We start from the raw sequence: 21100 nt of genomic DNA, 5'->3' as shown, positions 1-21100 counted from the left end.
AAAGAATAATTGTATTTTATGTCATTGTTCCAGACTTGTTTTAAATTTTTCTTAAAACTACACTTGAAATGTAAATGTATTTAACAAATACCCTAAATGGTTAATTTTTATTCAGTGATGAGCAGGAAGTTTATTATTTATGTTTTCTTCAGATTGAAAATTAACCTTGACAAGCACTGCTCTTATACTAGACAGTTTTAATTATGTGACATGTCTGTTTGTTATTTGAGAGTCTGCTCATGTTTGGACTCTAAACATGCAGGGGAAAATTCATAGTTCATTGTTTATTGAACAATCCTTTCAGATTTTGCACAATCTTTTTCAAAATTCTTTCAGTGTAAAATGTGATTACATGCAGACAGGTAGCCACGAACATTGAAGTAGAATTATTTTTCCTACTTTTTTTTCTCATTTCTGACAAGTGGTGCTTAAAATTCCCTGGTATAATTTGTCCCAGAAATCTGAAAATACTAATAATCTAATTAGAAATTATTAATAGTACTAATAAGCCTTCACTCTGGAAGCTATCTTATATTTCTTATTCCATCAAGAAAAGAAACTTGCAAGCAAACAAAACAGTGGCTCACCTACTGAAACTTACTCGATTTGAAAGGAGCAAACATACTTCATGTATTATTGCTAAAGTTTGCTCCTGATATGAGTAAATTCACAAGTATGCGATGTCACAGCTGCATGAGAAGATCCCATTTTCCTTTCAGTTTGTCTAGCGTCTCTTGTTAATGGATCTCAAAGAACTTTCCTGTATTATTGATTCAGTTGCACGATGCATGCGGGAGGAGCTTGGGTACATGCTTCCACCAGTTCAGTCAGCAGCTCTGTTTTGTCAGTCCTCCGCACTGACCACTAGATAATTCCATTTCTCTAATGACTTATTATGAATGCTGCTCCTAACGATTAATTTCTGATGTATATGGAAGTGTTCAGTAGTTAAGAACAGATTTTCTTTCTAATTGCAGCTAAAGTTAATGACGCCTTGAGAGACCATTTGAATTCTGCCAGGTTTGATATCCTACAAAATGTGACTGAAGTAGAACTGCTCAAGTATGCGACAGATCTCTCCTATTGTGTTTTACATTATTGTCAGGTAAAGATAATAATGTTTTGATGCTTCCTAAGTGATCAGATTGTAAAACCCAGAAGAACAAGATCCGCAATCAACAAGGGTTTCTATGAATAGGTATTTACTGCGCAAGACAAAAATTCTAGACAGACCTTGTGACATGAATGGTAAAGATTAACAAAGGCTAGGATGGGAAAAAAAAAATCAGACCTTTAGTAATGCATCCAATTTTAGAAAGTTTTCTGCAAACCCTATGCCCAGTTCTAACTTAGCAGAAATGAGTGGTGAAATTATGGATTAATGAATGGAAGATAAATCAAGCATGGGGGAAATTTGGAGGCTCCTAGGAAACTTTCTTGCTCTGCTAGGGCAGCCGGACATTTCTAAGGATGCCTACTCAGCATACATTTGAGTGGAATGAATTTCCTTATTGTATGGCAAGACAAGCTCATCATTTAAGAGGATAAAATAGTTACTGACTACTGCTGGTACTGGGGAGTTAAACTTACTCTGAACCAAATATCAGTTTGAACTGTTTGGGTTTTTTTTTTTTTTAACTTTTTTTGAACCAGAACTGAACTTGAATGTTATTTTGAAGTTTAGCTGACTTCATGCTGGAAGTGAACAATAACAGCTTCAGTCCAAGCTGAATGTGAACTAAGCCGAAAAACTGAATCGCTTGACTCCTGGTGGGCCACTGCAGGCTGTTCCCCCAGCTGCTGACAGGGCTGAGCAGGAGAACTTCCAGAATAGGTAAGAGGAGCAGGATGTTTTCATGTAGTCTTAGGGAGCATGGATCAAGAGACATAACACACTAGTTAATCATCACTCTAAATCTTAAAGCCATTTCCTTCCCCACAGGTCCCCAAAGCAGGACTCTCGTATTGTAAGAATAACAAATATAAACCAGCTTTGTACAGCCTGAAAAGGCTTCAGTAACTTCTCCTGCCTCTCAATGAGACTTAATGCCTTGCCGCTTCTTTGTATAGGGGACTTTTATTTCTTCAGCTAGTTTAGCACTCATTTATGGAGCTCATCAACTGTATGGATTGTGTGAGCCTGTAGAAATATATATATATGCATATATATGTATGTGTATATATTTATCCATACACAAGCCCTTGTTTATGTTATCCTGAGTCTGTGGATGTTAGAACAATGCCATGAGTTCATGATTCAAACAGCCAAACAAATAAGATAGCTGAGGCAATTAGAAGATGTTTCTGAACAGCGCTATTTTGGACAGTCAGTCAGCTCAACACAGTTAATTTCAATCAGCAGTTCTAATTGATTATGTTCTACCTAATAGAATTGGTGACACAATATTTTCTGGACTTTTTTTCCTCCTAGTAACTCTCTTGGCCTCTGAACTATATTAACTGCAACTGATTTTGCACACTGGATGAATGTTTTTCCATAATTCCCCCAAGTTATTGCTACAGGAAAGGCAACAAGGTAAGGTGAGAAAGTATCTTCATGGCTTAAATCTGTTCTTTTGTAAATGAAAGTTGTTCTTCCATCTCATCATTAAGGCCTCCTCAACCTCCCCACTGCTAAAATGTTTCCACCTAAGGTGGGTGTTACACACCTGGAGATGGGGGCTGAGATCCTGGTAGTTGAAAAGAAGGGAAAGAAATGCTGGTAGGTGGTGAGATCGCTGTGTCCACTGCGAGAACATTTGCTGTATGTGTAGGACTCACACAGTCTGGCAATTTCCTCTGGTTTGCAAAGGAAAAGAGAAAAAACTGTGTGGCCTAGAGTGTGCTTTCACTAAGTTGTATGCCCTTAGGGAAGAAGCAGGCCTCCTGCTTTATATATGAATTGCTTTTTATGTCACTTGCAAAAGCAGTATCAGCTAAATAAACTCCTGGCTATTCTCTAGACATTGTTCTCTATTATGTATGCTTAATTCAGCAGACGCTTTTCCCATTTGGTTTCTCTTTCTGTATTACGTATTTTAGTCAGAGCCCGATGCTTTATTGTTTCCATGCTGGCTAATAGCGCTCCTCCAATTTTCGGGTTAATGCATTTACTGTTCCTGTCAACAGCTGAACTAGAGAAGGTGTACGCGTTTCTTGGTAAGGCCTTCATGTATTTTTTCTACATCTTACAATTACAGAGGTATGGTTGGACGATGAATGTCCTGCCGTTCTCTCTCAAAGTTATGTGTCAAACAATTAGCTTCAGGCAGCTGTGGGGAAGAAATGTTGTCATTTACACGAAAGACGTTTTAGCCAAAAGGTGGCACTGCGGCTGCATAGATTTTGCAGTAGATGAGCAGTCTGGCAGAAGGTAATGAGCCACTCAATACGTGTATTTTTAACTCCACTTTTCATACCTTGTGAACGGTAAGTATTGAAAACTGGCTAATTATTTCCCAAACATTAGAATAATATCAGCACTTCAGGAAGCAAACAATCTGGTAACTGTACTGTAAAAGTAATAAATACTTTATCCTTGCTTTACTGAGCCTGAACAATGAATAAAAACCCGATCAATACCTGAAAATGTGCTGCCAAAGTGCACAGACTATTTCAGCCATGCATGTATCCTACACATACAGACTACTCCTATTAACTGCTTCCTTTGTAGCCTCTAAGGCAAGGAGAACTTCCTTAGTAACTTTAAGTTTTTGAGACAGATCCTGTGGTCTTAAAGTAAAACCCGGGAACTGACTTTCCCATGGGCTAATCAGATAGTTCATTAGCAGATTAAGTACTGGATCCTTGTGTTTTACCATCTACAGACAGGATCACGAGGCATATTCACAGAAACCGGTGTGTACAGAAACCTGTGCCAGAAGATTAAGAATCAAATATCCAGGCTGGGTTCAGTGTGGAGATGTTGGGGTGAGCCACGCTGGGCCCGAATGCGGGAAGGGAGGGAGTGATCTCCCCAGGCCGTGTCCCCACGCTGAGTTAAGGTGTCACTGCTGTTCTGCTGGCACGGGGCTTCATTATAATCTCTGTTAGCACAGGCGGATGTTACAGTTAAACTCCATGCATACCCTTGTGTCTGAGTGTGAAAGGTCTGTACCTCTTCAGAGGAGGCTTAGGCTCTATGTGATATGGGGGCTAGACTTTTAATTTGCCTGTTGGGCACATTGAATTAGCACCTGTTGCTGACTTTTCTTAGCTGTCCTGAGCATTTTCTTGTATGTAAGTCTGGAGTTCTTTATTTTCTAAATATTCTAATGTCAGAGTCAGTTAGCCTGTTATATGTCCACATGGCTCAACATACACCATTTGGACCTCCAAAACACAAAGTATTTATTTTTTCTTTAGAAGACCCTTTGTATTTTCCTGTGAGTCACACTCATGTTTGCAAACATTTTTCTCTGCAACAAGAGTATGAAAACTTTTTTTTTATAAAGCACAAGAAAACAAAGGATGCTTAAGTAAATATAAGAGTCAAAAAGCCAGGACTTCAAGAGCAGATCTAAAACTTTTTAGATTTGAAGTAAGACTGAGTGAGGTCCTTGACCAGGGAGAAGCACTGAGAATTTATGTTCAGCACCACAGGTCACTGCTCCCGCTTTCCCCTACGCCAGATCTCGCATGAGAGCGAAGAGTTATCTCCAGCGCTGTCCCCACGATGAGGATGTTCTGTCTAAACTTGCCTTATTTAAGTGGGAGAGACTGCAATATATTGCCAAAGATTAAATGGACTTTTACTTGTATTAATAACGACATGAATAACTTGCTATTTTACAGCATCACTATTTCAACCCAAACTATTAGGTTTATTCAGCAGACACACAGGGGCACACCAGATGAGCCTGGAAGCTGCCCCTTTAAACCCACAGCACTTTCTAACCAGCACCGTATTTTAAAGGGTAAAAAGCTTTCCAGAAAACTGAAATACATTCCAGCGACCGCAGATGTATTTTTTTTCCAGGCAACAACTTGCTTGTGGACCTAAACATGCTGCTGAAACCTGGGGTGGGAAATGAACAAATTACAGAAAACTGCTCCCCCACTCAAGGAAAAAAAAAAGTAGTGAAAAAGAAATTTCAAGTAAAAAGATAAATATTCCAGTAACACCACCACCACCCCCCCCCCAATCAACCAAAACCACCACAAAAAGAAGCGTTAAGGAAACCCGTGAAGTTCTAAGTGAAGAACAGGAGCCAGCCGGGGGGTGGCAGCGCGGTGGCAGAACGCTCTCCGCGGGGCGGAGGGGTCGCGCAGGCAGCGGCCGCTGCCGGGCGGCGGGGCAGGGGCAGGCAGCGCGCGCCCAGCCCTCTCGCGGCGCAGCGCGGCCCAGCCCCGTCGGGGCGGGGCGCGTGGAAGTTTCCTTGCGCGGCGCGGGTCGCGGGTCGCGCCGTGGGGTGCCGCCGGCTGGGCCCGCGCCGTCGGGGCGGCGGGCGGGGAGGGGGGGGCCCGCTCCGCGCTGCCGCGCTGCCGGCGGAGGGAAGGAGGGAGGGCGGGCGGGCGGGGGGGGGGAGCCCCGAGGGGGCGGGCGTGTGCGTGCCCCGGGCCGGGGGTGCGGCGCGGCGCTGGTTGCATGGGCTGCCGCCGGGATGCGGCGGGAGGCGTGAGGCGGCGCGGCTGAGGCGAGGCGAGGAGAGGACGGGCGATGCTCCGCCGCCGCGGCGGCTCCGCGCACGGGCGGACCTAGGAGCGGCGGTGGCGCGCAGAGAGGGACGGCTCTCCGGCCGGCCGGCCGCGACCCCCGCCCTGCCGTGATGGCCACCGAGGTGGTGTGCGGGCTCACCTTCCGGCTGCTCCTGCCCGTGTGCCTGACTGCCGGTACGTCCCTCCGTCCGTCGGTGGGTCGCCGGGCGGGTGCGCGTCCCGGGGCCGCGGGACCGTCCTCGCTGTCCGCCGGGCCGGCGGCTTGGGGGATGCTCCGCTCTCCTTCCTCGGGGCTGCTCCCACATCCGCTATTTCCCCGAAAAACTTTAAACTTCGTAGCTCACCTCTTATTTCTTACATATTTGTTGTTGTTGTTTTGTTGTTGTTGTTAGTATTATTTTTGTTGCTGTCCGCCCGGGGGTGCGGGGCTCGCACGTGTGGCGGAGCTCTCTGCTCGTTTCCGCAGCACCGGCTGCGCGGCGCGCAGCGGCGTGCGGGGCTCCGCGGCTCTTCGCTCGGAAAAATTGCCGCTGGCTCCTGTGCCCGGCTTCCCCCGCATCCTCGGGGAAGGCGTGAGAGAGAGGAGGGTTCAGGGCTCGCCCTCCAGGCGTTCTGGTTCATCTGCCTTGTTAGGGTTGCGAGGGTACTTTGTAAAAGTGGGGAGGGAGCTTCTTTCGGAAGGAGCAATTCTCTAATTTACGGAGGTTTTCAGGAGGGAGATTTTTCTTTTTTTTTTTTTGAGAGAGAAATTTCAGTTTATTAAATCGCGTTACTTAGCAGGCGGCCATCCAAGAAACGATTTATTTTTGGATGGAGAACTGCAGTGTCCAGCCATGGGTGGATATGTTAATATTAATCCATGCCCTCCGCACAATTTGAAAATAAAACTCTGAATAAGCAACGATTACTCGTTAGATCGGTAGGACGACGGGCTCGCCTCGGAAGCCGCTGTTGCGGAGGGCCGGGCGGCCGCACCAGGGGCTGGTGCTTGCCGGGACGGTGGGGGGCTACGGGGCGGGAGGAGGGAAAGCGGGGGCCGGGGATGGTGCCCGCCTTCCGCACGGCGCGGAAAGAAATCCCTCGGCGGTCACCTCCGCGCCGCGCATCCTCCACGGGCGGCGGAGTGGTGCCGGCCGTACCTTGCGCGGCCGCCGCGGGGCTCCCGGGCCGGTCCCGGCCGCCGTCAGCTCCTTCCCGGCTGCGTGGAGAGGCGCGGAGGCGTGCGCGCAACGCGGGGGCTGCGGGGGACGTTTCCCACCGCCCGGGAGTGCGGCTTTCCGTGCGGCCTCGCCGGCTCCCCAGGACAGGGCTGCCTAGCCGCCCTCCGAAACACAGAGTCTGTCCGGCGCTTTGCCCTTGACGAGCCCCATGGCGGCCAGGCCACCGTCTCGCGATCCCGCCCTGCCCGGGAGGTGCCCCCGCTCTCGCTCCAGGTGCCCACCACTGCCTCCGACTTGTCCTCCGGGAAGGAGGACACGGACACCATCCTCAGCCCCTCCAGAGGCATGCGGGACCCAGATCGCTTTCACAGACTGGGAGTGAAAATGCACTTTTTTCCCCATCGTTTTGCTTGAGGCGGTGCGGTGGGTGCTCTTAGCAGGATTGTACAAAGGGCGAGATGGAGGCAGCTTTCCAGCACACCACCAGTACCTGCACATGCTTTCTGCCCTTTCCAAAGCCCATGGCCCCCCTGCAGGTGCCTGACCCTGTGCTTAATGGCCGCTGCTGGGGCTGGGAGGCCACAGTTCCCCAGGCCCACAGTAGCAGGCGGGGGGCTTCTGACTGCTTTGCGGCCATCCCCGTGTGACTGGGTGTCAGTGCCTTGGTGGCCAGCGTGCAGGAGCACTGTGTGTGGAGACGCTGGGTGATGGTGGATGGGGCAAGTGGCAGGTTGCACTCGATGCCAAGGGGTGGTGGTGCGAGGCAGGTCTTGCTGATGACTGATGACAGGGCTTGGCATAGGGCACCGCTCTGAAACCTGTTGGGTCCCATCTATATTTTCTTTAATCTTGTGAAAGATGGTTGGATTATGGATGAGGATGAATTTGCTGGAAAGACCCATAGGAAGAAAGAAAGATCCTAGAAGATAAGTTGTGTTCAGGTGAAATTTGTTTGTATTACTCCTAATAACATAATATCTAGCTGCGATATTAAAATAGTGGAGGTATTGTTCTTTCAGGTGCTCACTGGTTCTTGCCAAACTCTTTCTGTATCAAAACAAGTTCAGATAAAATTGTTTTGCTGTCCTGATTCCCCATATTCAGTAATGCAGAGGTACTTTCGCATTGCAGTAATACCTCCACAGATGAGAACTGATGCTGTCATGAATTGCTTATGGTCGTAAATCTTACTCATCTGAAGATTAATCGAAATATAAAACCTGAAGGAGGGACTTCCCATCTTGAGTATGAAAAAAAAAAAATCTCACTGTGGAGCTTTTGGTTTTGGACCTAGTGATCTTGTTCAGTTGGATTTGAGAGAGGAATCAGTAAATGGACAAGCAGCTTTTCTCTTACCTTAATTTATTGTGTCTGTAGGTGTTACTCTTTTCCCCTTTACAAGCTGTTAGTGGAGTCCTCACTAGGGTGAAACCTAGTTCAGCCTGCTTCACTTCACTTTTCTTGCATGTGCACCTCAGTTATCCCTGAGCCAATGCTCTCCTCCTTTCCAAAGCATCAAGGAAGTGTTTCGTGGGCTTCTGGAAAAAGGCTTTTTGGAGTTCATAAATCAGAGTGATGTTTTTTTGTATGACTTACAGCGAGGTTACATCTGCAGCTGAAAAGCTGCCACGAGGACTCAGTGCGCAGTGATGCCTTGTGTCTCCTGCCCCTGTCTGGGCAGTAACTGTGTCTGGCTCTGCCAAAAGGGTGGAAATACAGAGTTATTCTTTTGGTTCAGAATCTGTGCGTGTGTGATTTTAAAATGCTAGATTACTGTGCTTTCCTATCATGGTATAATTTGCTTTTCTGTTTCTAAGAGTAGCAAGTAACTAGGTTGGAGAGCCCTGCTGAGGTGTGTGGAGGGCAATGGCAGCTGTGGCAAACTCATTAAAAATAACACATCTGCTAAGCTGTAAGGTGATTCTTTAAATACTTTAAAAATGGTTAATGCTTTAAATACTTAATACTTTAAATACTTCGTTTTAGTAAATACTAATGCTAGTTATCTTTGCTGGTATGAAATACTTTCCAAGCATTGATTAGTACCACGTAACTGAGAAGACACAATTCCTTATAAGAATTTTTTAGGATCAGATCTGTAGCACTGAAGACTATAATCTTGTGCAGGTAAGCCTGGCTGTATCCATTTAAAGCTCAAGAATGACGTGTCTTGAGTGTCTGCTGAAGACAGGAAATTTAACATGTACAAAATGAAAGACTTTGGAGATTGAAAAGCTGATTGTAGGCTTATGACTTCTAAGTTGATCCACCATCATGTTATTTTCACGATAAAATCTTATGTTCAGTCTGATGTGAACCTAGAGCTTAAACGATAACTTACAATAATGTGAAACTTCCTTGCAAATAAAGTCCTGTGTTCTGTAATAAGACAGAGTGGGTTGGATCTGATGTTTGTTTTTTTCTTAGTGAGATTACTGCAATGTGATATTTTCCTGTATCATAGTAGTACTGTGCTGAAAAAACAAATAATAAAACGGGGGAGAGGGAGCTTTTGGCACTGGTGGTGGGAAGTGGGCTTTTTGTGTTTTGCTTTTTAAAGCTTGAGCCTTGGCATGAACCTGTCTTTTTTTGTTACTCATATGAACTCGAAACATGCAAAATGTGATTTGTCTCTCTGAAGTAAAGACATCAGAACAATCTTTTGCTAATTGCTTTCTTTGGTTTCTAAAGACTTGAACCACAAAGTTGTGGTTTACATCACTTGATAACAATTCTTAATTATTCTGCTTCCTATTGTTTTACTTCACACACAATTCATTAGTTTTCTTTTAAGCAAAATATTATAACAAATTGGGTGCTGGAGAAAAAAATGCTTAGATAGAACAGCTTTTTCTGGTTTTTGACTGATGCTTCTGGATTGTGTGTTACCAGCAAATTGCCTTCAATGAGCTAGCTGCCTGGCCCAAGCGCTTCCCAGAAGTTACACTTGCTTCCTGAACTCTTGAATTTTGACCCAGATGAAGTAAGAATTCTAGGAGCTTCTAGAAAGTTGGGGTTTTTTTTTGAGGGGGTGAGCACAGATATCAGTGTTTGGTAAGTGATGACAGGTAAAAAGAAAATACTTCAGAGTTTTTGTAGGCGACAGAGTTCAGATATTAATTGGACGTTTTCACTTGTTTCTTCAAGCCAAATCTTTGAACTCCTGGTAAATAGCGGGAATTGCTTTTATTTCTCCTTTCAGTGACCGTGATTCATCAGAATGATATTGAATGAATCAGAATGATCAGCTCTTCAGGATATAAACAACGTGTTACAGAGAATATTTTTTAAAGCTTACACAGTATTTTCAAAACCACATCTATTCAATTGTTGGAAGTACTTCAGCAGAACTGAGGTCTTTGTTCTGCCTTGGAAAGAAAAGGTAGAGTCCAGTGTGCTTGGGTGCTCTTTGACTTTTATCCCCAAATTAACAAGTATGGATGAAAACTTTGGAGGGGAAATATCTGCATTGCTACATTAGCAGGTACTAAAATACTGTTAAAATTATGTGGTTTAAAGAGTATTTCAGAATCCAATACCTCCCTATATGTTTTGATGCTTTGAATTATTACTACCCACATTTTCTGTAGATGGAATATGTTGGACAGCTCTGTAAAATTAAGGCACGTCTGTGCAGGCAGTGAACCCTGCCATGCTTGGATTGTTATTGTTTGGGTGCTTGTTGTTGATGTCTCTGGAGGTGGCTGTTTAAAAATGATGGTACAATGTGACGTCGTGTTGCAGTTTTCAGGAGACTGAATGATTTTTATATGTCAGTCTACAGGTGATGTTAAGTCAAGGTGATGACGAAGCAATTGGTGATGCAGGACTAGAGGGTAGTTTGTGTAGTAACGTATTTTTTGGGTGCTTGTCGTTGATGTCTCTGGAGGTGTCTGCTGAAAAATGACGGTACAATGTGACGTTGTGTTGCAGTTTTCAGGAGACTGAATTGTTTTTATATGCCAGTATCTACAGGTGATGTTAAGTCAAGGTGATGACAAAGCAATCGGTGATGTAGGACTAGAGGGTAATTTGTGTAGTGACATTATATACATATGAATATGTGTGTGTACATACATATTTAAAAATGCTTGCATATTTTTAAAGTTGAAGTAAACTTCACATGGTGAGTGAGAGCGCTGCTTGTTATACTTTAAGATTGGCCAGTTAATGAAAAAAAAAAAGGCAAAGACTGATCAAACAAGTGATTTTTTTTTTGTCATTATGGTGGCACTGGGGAATATTTAGTAAGATGTACTGAGAAGAATGATAGGGAACAGCATGAGAGAGATTCACATAGACTTCCCGTTACGTTTTAAAACCCTGTTGGTGTCCCAGAACACTCATAAAAATGTTAGTCAGCAACAAAAAGTCTAGGAACCCTTTCACGGCTAGCATACTGAAAAAAACTCCACAACTTAGATGGCAGTTTACACGAGAGATCCTAAAATGGCTGTTAGGTTTCCTTCCCCTCTTCAAATGTTTTAGAAATTTATCTGGCTGCTTTTATTAAAGGAAGTTTTTCTATTTGCCTTGTTCGATGGGAGCAGGTGAAAAGTGTCAAGAGGAAGAAAAGCCTTGCAGGAGCAACATTTTCCAGGCTTGTAGGCACAGAGTTAGATTTTCTTGTGCACAAAAAGCAAATGTCATTTCAATCTCTGTGGCTTCCATCTTAGGTCAATTAAATCCAGAGAAAAGTGTTTTGGGGAGAGCGGGAGGCAGCAGTTGCCACAAGCACAGTGCGCTCTCTCTCCTGTAACAGCCATCTCAGGTTGACTGCGTCTGCTTCCCCCTAGCACACAGGCTGGGAAACTCTATTTAAAGATCCATCTCACCAAAATGGGAATAAAACATCTCTCCTTGAGTTCTTACCACTTCTTGTTATTTATCCTAACCATTAAGTGGTTTGAATCCACTTAATAGTTAAGATGAGATAAAAACAGAACCTATAAATTTGCAAGGCTTAGAACTTGCCTGGATGGTAACTTGTTCTACAGATAGTATTGAACTTGGGAATGGAAATCAGTGGGAGGCAACTGATTTGGAGAGAGTTACATGGAGAAAGTAGACAACTTGCCTGGTGACTTGTAGGAACTGGAAAGCATTTGAATCCTTTATTGGTAGTGGTGGAGCTCACAGGTATCACTTGCAAATCGCGTCATGTGTGGAATTCCCTCTCTGTCTTTTAAACTGCAGGTACAGAACTGAGCCATATTCTGTTTTTTCAATCAGAGCAGTCAGCTCATAGAATGAAATGACAGAACTGTATGCATTTTGGGTAGATAACTCGTCTTGGCGATGTTTCTGAGGGAGCTCAAGGAAGAGAATGGTACTGTTATTGTACTTGTACATGTGTAGCCACGGTGCTCTTCCATTTCAGGTAATCTTCCAGAAGTCCAAAAATGTGAGAGACAAAAGATCGTAAGACACCAGGCTGGGGGGATGGAGTGCAACAGTTTTAACCACTGAAGGATGTCATGGTGCAGCTTTACCAGCGTGCTTGTTGGAATAGTGGAGTTGCAAAGGCTGGCAAAAGCAGACCAACTTCAGAATGGCTAGTGCTGCTGAACTCTTGGAAGGGAGTATCGTTAAATGGGTTGTATCTGAGAGGGATTTAAAATGATGCACTCCTTCATAATAGTAAAATCTTTTTCACACGCATGTAAAGCTGCTGGATGTTTCCACTCCAGCTTCTCTTCTCTCCATCTCTTTCCTCTTTCTCTTTTCACATTCAAATGATAGCCTTTGTGAAGCTGAAACATCTTATTTTGAGGATAACCTTTCACTTGAAGAACATCAGTAACTACTTTCTCCTCTTGGACTACAGCACTCTAAGAAACAGACTATTTCAAACAGGCTGTTTGCTTTCTGTCTTGAAGAATGATGTTAACAAGTGCTAACTAGTGAAAAAGTCTGTGTAGTCAAGTAGATTGTACAAGCCTCTGTAATATCTTTAGGGGCGGTTCTAAAGATGCTGTAAGTATGACTTGCTAAGCTAGTAAAATGCTTTGGGTTTGTTTTTTGTATGCCCTATTCTGCAGCAGATTGGTGAACATCAATCAACCCAGATTTGTTTTCTAGGGTGAAAGTTTTCTGTAATGTTACTTTTCTGGTGATCACAGGTATTCATGCTGTCATGTTGACAGATCTCTGATGCTAAGCAGGTCAGAAGCTGGCAGCAAGCAGATAAGTTTTCAGCAAAAGTGCACGTGTTGCTGGCAGGAATATGAGTGATGGAGTCCTCTGATTCTTGCACTGGGAGAAACTGGTATAGTAGGGGTTATTTTGTCAGCTAAGCCAGCTTAAGATTTTGAATATTAAACAAAAAAAAGTCCGCAAGTTGAATTATATAATATCTTTATTTTGGTGCCTTTGTTAGAAGCATATCCTTTGATGCATTACGTTCAGGATGTGGTTGAATTAATGTACTTCTCCACTTCTCCTGAGAGTCTTACCTGTCCATTTCCCGTCTCAAGTAGGCAGTTGTAAAACCTGAATGTCACATTAAGGTTGCTGTTCTGTATCTTAATTTCTTTTATATCTTTCAATCCAAGTTGTGGTGTTAGCTTTGATAATATCCTGTAGCAATGAATTCCGTGGGTGAACTCCGCCGTGAATAAAAGGGAGTACTCTTTAATTCGTTTTCAGTCTGTTGCCTTAGTAAATAATCCTTTGGATGGGAAAAAGTATGTATAATCACTTAAATCAACAACGGTCTAGTGTTCTATTTACTCTAACACTTTAGAATAACATTTGCAAGGCATAAAATCAACTGTTAAGATTAACCGTAGAAATTAACAGCTCCGAGTTTCCTATCAATTGTCCAGTTCTGAAGAGAAAGTGATTAGGATTATGTAAATCTGCTATCCCCTTGTAAATAAAGAGTTTTAGGATGCTATACCCGCTTTACGGTTTGAATCATTAGACAGTGCAGTGTAACACTTCTCTGGGCTTATTCATGTAGTCTTCAGTTTGGAAGCTCTTTTGGAAATGAAGTAAAACTTAAAGAAGTGAGTCTGTATGTTTGTGAATGATACACTAATCACTCCCTTTTTGGCAAAATATTATAAAGTACAGGATTGCAGACATTACATACTCTGTCTACTGTTTCCAAGACACTAATTTGTTAATGTAGCTTGACAGAACCATAACTTAAAACTGAAGTATTTAAGCGGTATTAGAGTGGGGGTCAATTCTGCCCCCGGTTCAGAAGTTGCATGGGAGACTGAAAATTATTTCCTTAAGAGGTAAGTGGAGGGATTCTGGATTCTCCCTGTGCTGAAGGATACGCAAACCCTGTGTGGGTAAAGAGATGCTACACAAGTGCTGTCTTTTCCCTACTTATGCTGATACCATTCCATAAACTGATGCTGATGGTTTTTCTGTAAAAGACGAGCTATTAGAGAAATTAGCTCTTGGGTAATTTGAGGAATTTTGTAAGATCTCTTGCTAGCAGTCATGTATTCCAAGTTGCAAGTATTTGTTTAGCCTTTAACTTTAGTTTATTTTTTGTTAAATGCAGAATGAGGTTGCAAAGGCTCAGAAAGGAATGATCAGTGCTAGTCAGTGTACCCCTCCTTGTAATCTGAAAGTAAGCCTTTCTCCAAATTGATAAATCTCCAACTGTAAAACGTGATGCTGATTACAGCATTATGTATCACTGATATTGTTGATTTGCTTGTCTAGGAAATCACCTACTAACCTCTAGCAAGCCAGTACAGTGACATTCACTCTGAATTTCATTTCAGTACATGCTCGTATATTGGAAAATGCCTGGAACGTGCAAAATATTTGCATAGTGGCTGCACCTGTTTGTGTCGTGTTTTTCTTCCTTTGTTACACTTGTGGCTTTTTACAGCATCTTTCAGAAGAGCAGTTTCCTGATCACTGAGAATAGATTAATTCATAAGCCAAAGGCAAGTCAGGGAAATTTGTCTCTGCAAATGCTGAATTATGTAGAAAACTTTTACTGCCATAAATAAATATTAGCTCATGTTGTCATTTTGTTGGCCTACTTCTATGAGAGTATTGTTAGACAGTATTCATAGCTGTAATGTGATTGCTAAAACGTGTTTCAATTCATCCGTCCTTTGCTCAGTGCTTAGAATTTTAAAGACCTGTCCTATTACATTCCTTAATAACCCTGCATTTTTTTGACAAAGATACATACTTGCAACCACTTCTACCAGATGAAAAGCGACTACAAGTTTTAATCTTTTGAAACTTTTTCAGAGACCAAATTACTTTTTGGGACATGTGCATTGCAGGGCATCTTTTTAGAAGGAGCACACTTTCAGTTGCAAGCATGGAATTATAATTACTTTCTACATTTTTACATGAGTCATTGATAACATCAGCATTTTCTTTGATGGCAATAATTGTATGTTTCTGTGTAGAAATATAGAGAAATATTTATACCTTGTCTAAGTGCTAGATTATAAAATTGCTTTCTTCAGGTTACAGTGCTCTGGGTCAAAGAAATTCTGTTGTGATACATGTGCCACCAGCCAGAGAAGCTGCACGATCTTTTGATTCTTCCTCTTCCTTCTTTCTTCTCTAGACATTTAACACATGTCAAATTAGTTTTCAATTTGCAGAACAAAGATCTGTGAAGCATGGACCTGTGTCTCTTATTTGTTAGCGAAATGCTAGACATATATTTGCAGTATAGTGCTATGTAAATAATAATTTCCATAGCTTATTTTGTCTAAATTGAAAGGAAATCAATAAACAGCTTTTTTTTTTTTTAAAAAAAAAAAAAGCTTTGGATAAAATGCCATTACTCTGCTCTTAAAAACAAAGCTTCTGGTAAAGATAATCAAGTTTAACACTTTCTTGCATCATTTCAGTGTACAACTGAGCAAAAATCCTTCTGTGTGGTCTTGCATCTATTTGTCTCTTTGTGAAAATATGTTTTAACTGGGAAGACTGTAATCTCCATAGTTCATTCTTTTCACTATGTTTCTTACAAACCTGTATATAGACTTTGATGTTGCATTTTCTCTGACCTTTCTGGTTGTTTTCTTCTGAAGTCTGATCAGGTATCTTCTAACAAAATAGAACAAAAGCCTCTGTGGGTTTAAAGATGTTTTATTAACCATTTTCATACATTTGCTGATTACAGATTCACAGAATCACAGAGCAGTAGGGGTTGGAAGTGACCTCTGGAGATCATCTAGTCCAACCCCCCCTGCTAAAGCAGGATCACCTAGAGCAGGTTGCACAGGATTGTGTCCAGGCGAGTTTTGAGTATCTCCAGAGGAGACTCCACAACCTCTCTGGATAGCCTGTGCCAGTGCTTGGTCACCCTCAGAGTGAAGAAGTTTTTTCTCAAGTTGAGGTGGAACTTCCTGTGTTCCAGTTTGTGCCTGTTGCCCCTTGTCCTGTCACTGGGCACCACTGAAAAGAGTCTGGCCCCATCCTCTTGACACCCACCCTTTAGATATTTACAAGCACTGATCAGATCCCCTCTCAGTCTTCTCTTCTCCAGGCTAAACAGACCCAGCTTTCTCAGCCTTTCCTCATACGAGAGATGCTCCAGTCCCCTCATCATCCTCGTAGCCCTCCGCTGAACTCCCTCCAGTAGTTCCCTGTCTTTCTTGAACTGGGGAGCCCAGAACTGGACACTATTGCAGATGTGGCCTCACCAGGGCAGAGTAGAGGGGGAAGATAACCTCCCTTGACCTGCTGGCCACACTCTTCTTAATGCCCCCCAGGATACCATTAACCTTCTTGGCCACAAAGGGCACACTGCTGGCTCATGGAGAGCTTGTTGTCCACCAGAACTCTGAGGTCCTTCTCTGCAGCGCTGCTTCCCAGCAGGTCAGCCCCTAACCTGTACTGGTACCTGGGGTTGTTGTTCTCCAAATTAGGAGAACTCTTTATGATTACTATGATAAATGAGCTTCTCTTTCTTGCCTGATGTGACACATCTTTCTTTCCCTGACCTTTCATGCACTTCTTACCGTATGGTACGTTGGTCAGGACCTTTGATCTTTGTTGGGCAATAATGTATGTGTCCATACTACTATAAAAACACATTTTCCTTTTTGCTCCCGAGGCAGAGCCTGTCATTTCCGTGCTGTGTTCAATAGTCTTTCTTATGTGAGTCTACTGCTGTGCTTCTTAGCATGGCAGATTGCACAGCTCAGCTCTCAGCTTCACTGTTTCCTTACTATCTGATGAAACCACCTTCATATTCCCTAAGATACCACATGGAAAACACAATGGATGGAGGGGAAAAACCTATCTGGCCACACAAGTTACATTTACTCTGTACCACACAACCCCTAAGTTTACTCCCAGCTTCTTTTGAAATAAATCCAATAATTGACTTCATCTTCTTGTTTAATGGCTGGTTGCTCTTAACGGTGGGCCCTGTAGTGTTTAGAAGGATTAGCATTCAGTGACATTTATTTTCCATCACTCTTCTTCAAGTGATGCCTTTGTCATGAGAGAAGTCCCAAGAAAATTGACGCTATTTTACACTTCCTCAACCAGTACAACTTTCCTCTCCAAGTTCAAATCTTTAGATTTGTTTGACCTTGAAACATAATGTCTATGTGTATACTGAGGCAAAATACAATAAAAGAAATACTGTGTATATATATACACACACACAATTTTATTGATAAAATGTATCTTAAAATACCCTTCTTTAGTGTTTAACCTGTCAACCATTTGTTCTTATTGAACTGAGTCAACAAGCTCAATCATCATGCCCATTATTGTACATAAACATCAAAACCTGTTTCTCACAGCTTTTCATCGTCATCTGCAAATACAGCATCACAGTTGCTCAAAAACCTTTACAAATATGTTTCTTGTTAATTTGCTGAAAGCAAAGGTAAACATACTCTTCTTATGTGTGTTTTTAGCAGATCCTTGCAGTTTAGTTTATCACTGTGATTTTAAATACAAATTGCTTTTAGATACAATAAACTTAGATTAAATAAGGCACTGTCAACTTCTGGCAGCCTCAGTAAGTCAATCTTGATATCTACATTTTTATTGTAGCATGCAGATGTACTGAGGGGTGTAAGACAACCTCACTGTGCCATTTTTGGGATCTAGAGATGACGATTGATCTAATCATTGAACAGTTTACCTCTTCCTGTAGAGAAGTAAAATGGTGAAAAGTGGTAATACACAAATCTTGTTTCCTGCACTTTGGCTGCTTGGTGATGGGCTATACTGGCAATAGTAAGGAAATGGCAGAAGGTCCCAAATCGTCATTGTGTGCCCCGGAGGATGAAGCAGTTGGAATTGCTAGAATTGCAGAAGAAGGATATCAGGTTATTTCCTGCCTGTACTTACTGTATTTGGGGGAATTCCGTTTGTTTCTTCTCCCTGTGGAGGAAGCTGTTTTCCTGTTGGCTTTGAAATGGAGAAGTAGCACGATTGTTCCAACACTACACAATATTGCAAACTGGAAAGAACAAGAAAGTGTCATTACCAGAGTATCCTGTCTGCATAATTAATGCATGTTAGTTGTTGAAATACGCTGAAATAAGAATGTAGCAATTGCTTAAAAAAACCAAAAAGGATGAGATAGCTAAGTCACTGAAACAAGCATCTGTTTTGAGGAAGAAGAATACTGTTCTCCTGTAGGCTGAGGAATTCCACAGTTATTCAGTTTGGGTGTCTCACACATTCTTTTGAAGCAGTTGAGGTTGGCTGCTCCCGTGCAAGGTTTCTGGGGTGATTACCGGGTGGGCTCTGGTCTCTATGTTTCCCTCTCCATAGCATCCCAGGCTGGAAGACACCTCAGGAGGTCGCTTCTCCAATCTCCTGCTCAATGCAACACTGAATTTAAATGTGATTGCTCAGGGCTTTTTCCTGTTGGGTTTTGAAAGACTCTGAGAGTGGAGGTCTACAAGCTCTTCCAGTGCTTAGTTAGCCTCACAGTGATTGTTTTTGTTTTTTGTTTCTCCTCCCCCCCCCCCCCCCCGCCATATCCTCTTGACTTCAGTTTGTGGCCATTGTCTCTCAGTACGTGACTTTGTAAAGAGCCTGGCTCTGTCTTTTCTATAACCTCTCCTTCGGTGTTGAGGGGGCTACTGTGAGGCGCCCCCAAAGCTGTCTTGTCTCACCACTGAACCTGGTCCTGCAGCCTTTCCTCATGGAGCTTTAAGCTCCAGCTCTGACTGTCTTGGGGGCCCTCCCCTGGACATGTTAAAGTTTATCAACATATTTCTTGTCCTGAGGGGAGGGCAAAATTGCATGTGGTACTCCAGATTTGGTTTAATGATGGCTGAGTAAAGGGGAATAATCACTTCCCTTGGCTATGCTGCTGTTGGTACAGCCATGTAGCTTACATTGAATGCTGTAAGAGAGATCCAATCGAAAGCTTTTTCCCCTTGAGTGTGAGAAACAGAACATTTTTATTATTCCTTAAAAAAAAAAAAAATGAAAAAACAACACAGAACTTCTAAACTGTGATCAAAGGATCATAAGTAAAAATAAATTGATGTTGGATATCATATCTGAACAGTCAGCATTGGTACCCAGGCAGAACTCCTAGGAATTTTTTTGTCTTGCTTTTGATTTAAGGACCAAAGTATTTAGTGATTGCAGTAAATCTTACACTCTCTCTCCTCACATGAAAGTAGATAGATGTCTAAGTGTGTTCTTCAAGATGTCCTGGTTATGGCTCTTGGGTTTTGGTTCTAAACTGTATAGCAGCGGGTCTTGGAAATCATGCTGTAAGGAATTGTTTCATCAGTCTTTCTCTAAACTCACTGGTACCTCACATCCCAGAGAGTCCAATTTTCCATTCTTGGTTTTAAAAGTAAATTAAAAAAAGACATATAGCCACAGCCAGTATCTGTAGGGCATGTTCTGATTTGCTGTGTCTTAACACATACAATATGCATCCAACGGCTCAAAAAGGTCAAACTTGTATTTCTCAGCTGGAAGTGCTGATTATTAATGAGTGTTATTCTGTAACATTGGCACAGGCATCTGACACTGACTTACAATGAACAGAATGATGAATTAATACAAGACCTACACCATTTCTTCTCAATTTCAAGAACTGTCCAATACTGGCATTCTCTAAGGAGCTAACTAGCCAGTAAATTATTGGCATTATTTTCCTAGCAATCATGCTCACATACTTGAATATTTTTAATTAGTTGGTATTTCTTGTTATTCTGCAAATCACTGACAGCTAATTTGTTTTAAAACCACAGGAAAAAATCAGTTCTGAATGTTTCTATATTGCATTCTTTTCTCCTAGATGATCTCCATCTCATGTAGTATTGACAAATTACTTTTAGCAGTAGTTATTTTACTGTTGGGTTGCAATTTTGAAACAAGTATTTGAAAAGCTGGATTGTGTTTTGGATATATGAAGCACTTGGTGCTAGTCATTCACAGAATCTGTTGTACTGGGTTTTATAGATCCAGCAGAATGAATTGTTTCCAAATTTCTGCCTGAAAATGGCAAGATTTATGTATTTCTTTGACTGTAGTGTTTAGTTAACTGTGCGGCCTTTTAAAGGGTCAGCCCACTGTATATCGGAAATTCTCTTCATTCTACAAGAAGCAAGGGAGAAGTTGCAGTTTAACCATATGAAAAGTTGAATTGTTCGTTGTGTGTAGCGGTTAGCCTTCATTTAATAAAAGCCAAGTTACTGATATCAGAAGTTACACGCGACTACTGTTTTTTCTCCTGTTCTGTACATGTCTGCCCATAGGTAATGGATGATTTCAGCAATAACTGATGTAGTATACTTGTAGCTGCTCAGATGACTTTTCTGAGGGCTATTTATGCTGTTAACTCTAGTAATTTTGGGAAATGTCCTCATGTTTTCCTCTAACTTAGCATTTGCTTTTTTCACTGTCTGCATCTATTGCTCCTTCCCTTCTTTGAAAGACTAACACCTAACACTACAAATAAAATATGTACTATGTCATCTGAGGATATCATTGCAGCAGCATCACACTCAAGTGCTCTTTACGTTTGGTTGCTTAATTTGGCAGCCTCTTTCATCTGTAGCTCAAAGTGGTGTTTTATTGTGAGACTACCTTCTTTTCTAAATGGAGAACATTTAAAAGGTATATTTGTATGTACAGGGAAATATCAAGATAGCGTGCATTTTAAAAAGTGGTCTAGAAATATTGGTAATTTTAGCTTTAGACTTTCATAAAGATTATGTGTTCAAATATTTCTGATAATCTAGCAAGTAGTGTGTGTACCTCTCCTAGCATGTGGGAGTAGAAAAAAGGCTAAAGAAGGTGTGCCTTACTCTCAGAACTGCCAGGCTCCATGTAATTTA

General features: G+C 42.2%; 1 protein-coding gene across 5 annotated transcripts in view; it reads left to right on the top strand.

Annotated features, from left to right (window-relative positions):
* The first annotated feature begins 5577 nt into the window (after positions 1–5577).
* PIEZO2 (piezo type mechanosensitive ion channel component 2) overlaps positions 5578–21100 on the top strand; it is a 322106-nt gene continuing 306583 nt past the window's right edge. For all 5 annotated transcript variants that reach the window (XM_054817484.1, XM_054817479.1, XM_054817482.1 and 2 more), the window contains exon 1: positions 5578–5832. In XM_054817484.1, coding sequence (XP_054673459.1) covers positions 5769–5832 — 64 coding nt within the window. In that variant the 5' untranslated portion in view covers positions 5578–5768. The remainder of the gene's footprint in view (positions 5833–21100) is intronic.

Source organism: Grus americana, chromosome 2, assembly GCF_028858705.1.
Source record: "Grus americana isolate bGruAme1 chromosome 2, bGruAme1.mat, whole genome shotgun sequence".
NCBI classification, from domain to species: domain Eukaryota; kingdom Metazoa; phylum Chordata; class Aves; order Gruiformes; family Gruidae; genus Grus; species Grus americana.
This window is presented reverse-complemented; position numbering and strand designations above follow the sequence as displayed.